The sequence below is a fragment of the Spinacia oleracea genome, chromosome 2, assembly GCF_020520425.1.
Source record: "Spinacia oleracea cultivar Varoflay chromosome 2, BTI_SOV_V1, whole genome shotgun sequence".
Classification (NCBI taxonomy): Eukaryota; Viridiplantae; Streptophyta; class Magnoliopsida; order Caryophyllales; family Amaranthaceae; genus Spinacia; species Spinacia oleracea.
Genome location: NC_079488.1, coordinates 33318380 through 33320791, shown reverse-complemented (window position 1 = coordinate 33320791; position 2412 = coordinate 33318380). Strand labels below are relative to the sequence as shown.

General features: G+C 34.2%; 1 protein-coding gene across 1 annotated transcript; it reads left to right on the top strand.

The window, feature by feature from the left end:
• The first annotated feature begins 441 nt into the window (after positions 1 to 441).
• On the top strand, positions 442 to 1757 carry LOC110796764 (glycine-rich cell wall structural protein-like). The gene is made up of 2 exons (XM_022001848.2): positions 442 to 637; positions 1129 to 1757. The coding sequence occupies exons 1-2, from the start codon at positions 517 to 519 to the stop codon at positions 1581 to 1583; spliced, it is 576 nt and encodes a 191-aa protein (XP_021857540.1). The 5' UTR covers positions 442 to 516; the 3' UTR covers positions 1584 to 1757.
• The last annotated feature ends 655 nt before the right edge of the window (positions 1758 to 2412 follow it).

Genomic DNA, 2412 nt, shown 5'->3' with positions numbered 1-2412 from the left:
TCTCTCCGTCTTCCCAAACAATCTCAATCTTCATCCCTAAAATCTCTCCAAACTACCAGAAAATGAATTTATCCCCAATTTCATCACAGTATAATTTGCATAGCTTTCTTATACACAACTAATTCGATAAAAGGGGTTCAATCTGAAGAAATCGAAATTCGGAATTGTACTCCATGGCACTAGAGAACAAACACGGCGAACACAGAAGAAGAACACATAATAAAAAATCTTATGTACTCCGTATATTAGTATAGATTTTTTTTTTTTATCATATGGCGTCTTTTCTTTAGCAATTAAATTTTTGTGTCATGGAAGTCAAAAGATTGAAGTCGGTTACTTTAAGCCATTTTACACCAATAGTCAACACTACTTCACCTACAATTGCCCCCCTATTTATTGCCCTTTCAATCATTGTGTTTCTATAAATAGAGATCACCTGCTAACACTTCTTATATCAAACCAACTTAATTAAACAGTCATTCTTACTAAATCTTCTCTTCAAGTAGTGAATATTTCATGAAAATGGCCTACTCTAAGGCTTTCCTTCTTCTTTCCTGTCTCTCTTTTGTTCTCTTGATTTCCTCAATTGTCTCAGCCCGTGAACTTACCGAGTCTACCTCTACTACTAAAAAGACTCGTAAGTGTATTCTGAAATGTTTAATAATCTAGCTTGTGATTTTCATTCTTTTAATATGCATAGATTATCTGTATGACTGTATGTTATTTATTTTTGTTCAACTTGACGTAAATATAACTTGAAATGTAGCCTTGAACAAAGGAATGGAATTTTTTTTGTTGGGGTAATTAAAGTACTAACTAAATTAAAGGTTCATAGTGAATATAAAGATATGGCTTATCCTAATACGGGTGTTTGAGACTTACGGAGTATATATATAATAATATTGTACACTAGTATAATTACGAGTATACCCTTATTATCCTCTATTAGAAATGAAGGGGACACTTGACAATTGTGTATTTATTTGTTTTATACGTAGTACTGGTATATGTTAGGTAAGATATAAGCTTTTCTTATGAATATAAAAACACATACGCAATACGTTAATATAATCAGCTTATTCAAATTATTTTAACATTGCGTTTTTGTTTTGCTTTTGAAAAATATAGAATCCAGTGAGGAGCCAAAAGAGTTAGATGGATATGGGCACGGAGGTTACGGACATGGTGGTTATGGACATGGTGGACATGGTGGCCACTACCCACCAGAAGAAGAGGAGACGGATGTAAAGGAGGATGTTGAGCTAGAAGGTTATGGTCGTGATGGATATGGCCAAGGGGGATACGGTGGTTCAAGGGGTGGGTACGGCGACCAAGGTGGGTATGGTGGTTCAAGGGGTGGATACGGCCAAGGTGGATATGGTGGTTCAAGGGGTGGATACGGCGACCAAGGTGGGTATGGTGGTTCAAGGGGTGGATACGGCCAAGGTGGGTATGGTGGTTCAAGGGGTGGGTACGGTGACCAAGGTGGATATGGTGGTTCAAGGGGTGGATACGGCCAAGGTGGCTATGGACATGGCGGATATGGCGGTCGCTACCCGCCAAATGAGGAGAATAACAACTAAATAGACGAATGAAGTTATACATTTAGCTAGTTTGCGTTGTTATTGGCATGCATGCAATGCAACCTTATGTAAAATGATATTCCTTTCGATTTTCAAAATGTATTGTTAATAAGCATGTTCTACGTTTAAGACTTTCGTATATGTTAAGTAAATATAAATTAAATCATTATACTACCTACTTGTGCATCCCACTTTATGGATCTTTTACTAAAATAGCTACTTTTACAATTTTATTTACTAAAATGACTACTTTTGAATTCTATTTTCCAATCTAGCTACTATTTATTTACCAAAATGACTATTTTGACTTTGAGTAAAAAAACATTACATTAGTTTGGTTTGGTTTTCTTTACTGCGTAATATATAGTGAACCAACTTTTTTGTTATTTCTTTAATATGTTTTTGTTATTTTTTTTTTTTACTAAAATGTAAGTAATTTGAAGTGGAATGTAACATCTGAAACAAAATACATTCAATCAAAAGTTCCTTATATTGTACGGAGTACTTAGAGTTTCGATTTCTTATTAGATTGAAACCAAAATTACAGAACATTGAATATAATGAAATATAATTGAGTCTCAAATATGCATGAAAAATAAGTCAGTTGGGGAAATTGGAAAACGCCAGGTTCCAGTGATGTCAACTTAAATATTAGAAAGTTAAAAAGAACCCAAAATTTATATATAAAAATCCCCCCCCCCCCCCCAAAAAAAACAACATCAGTTCACTATTTTAAAAAATAATTCAAACCAAACCGGTTCACTAAAAAAAAGATAAACCGGTTCATTGGTTTTTATTTCAAAGTCAAAATAGTAGCTAGTTTGGGAAA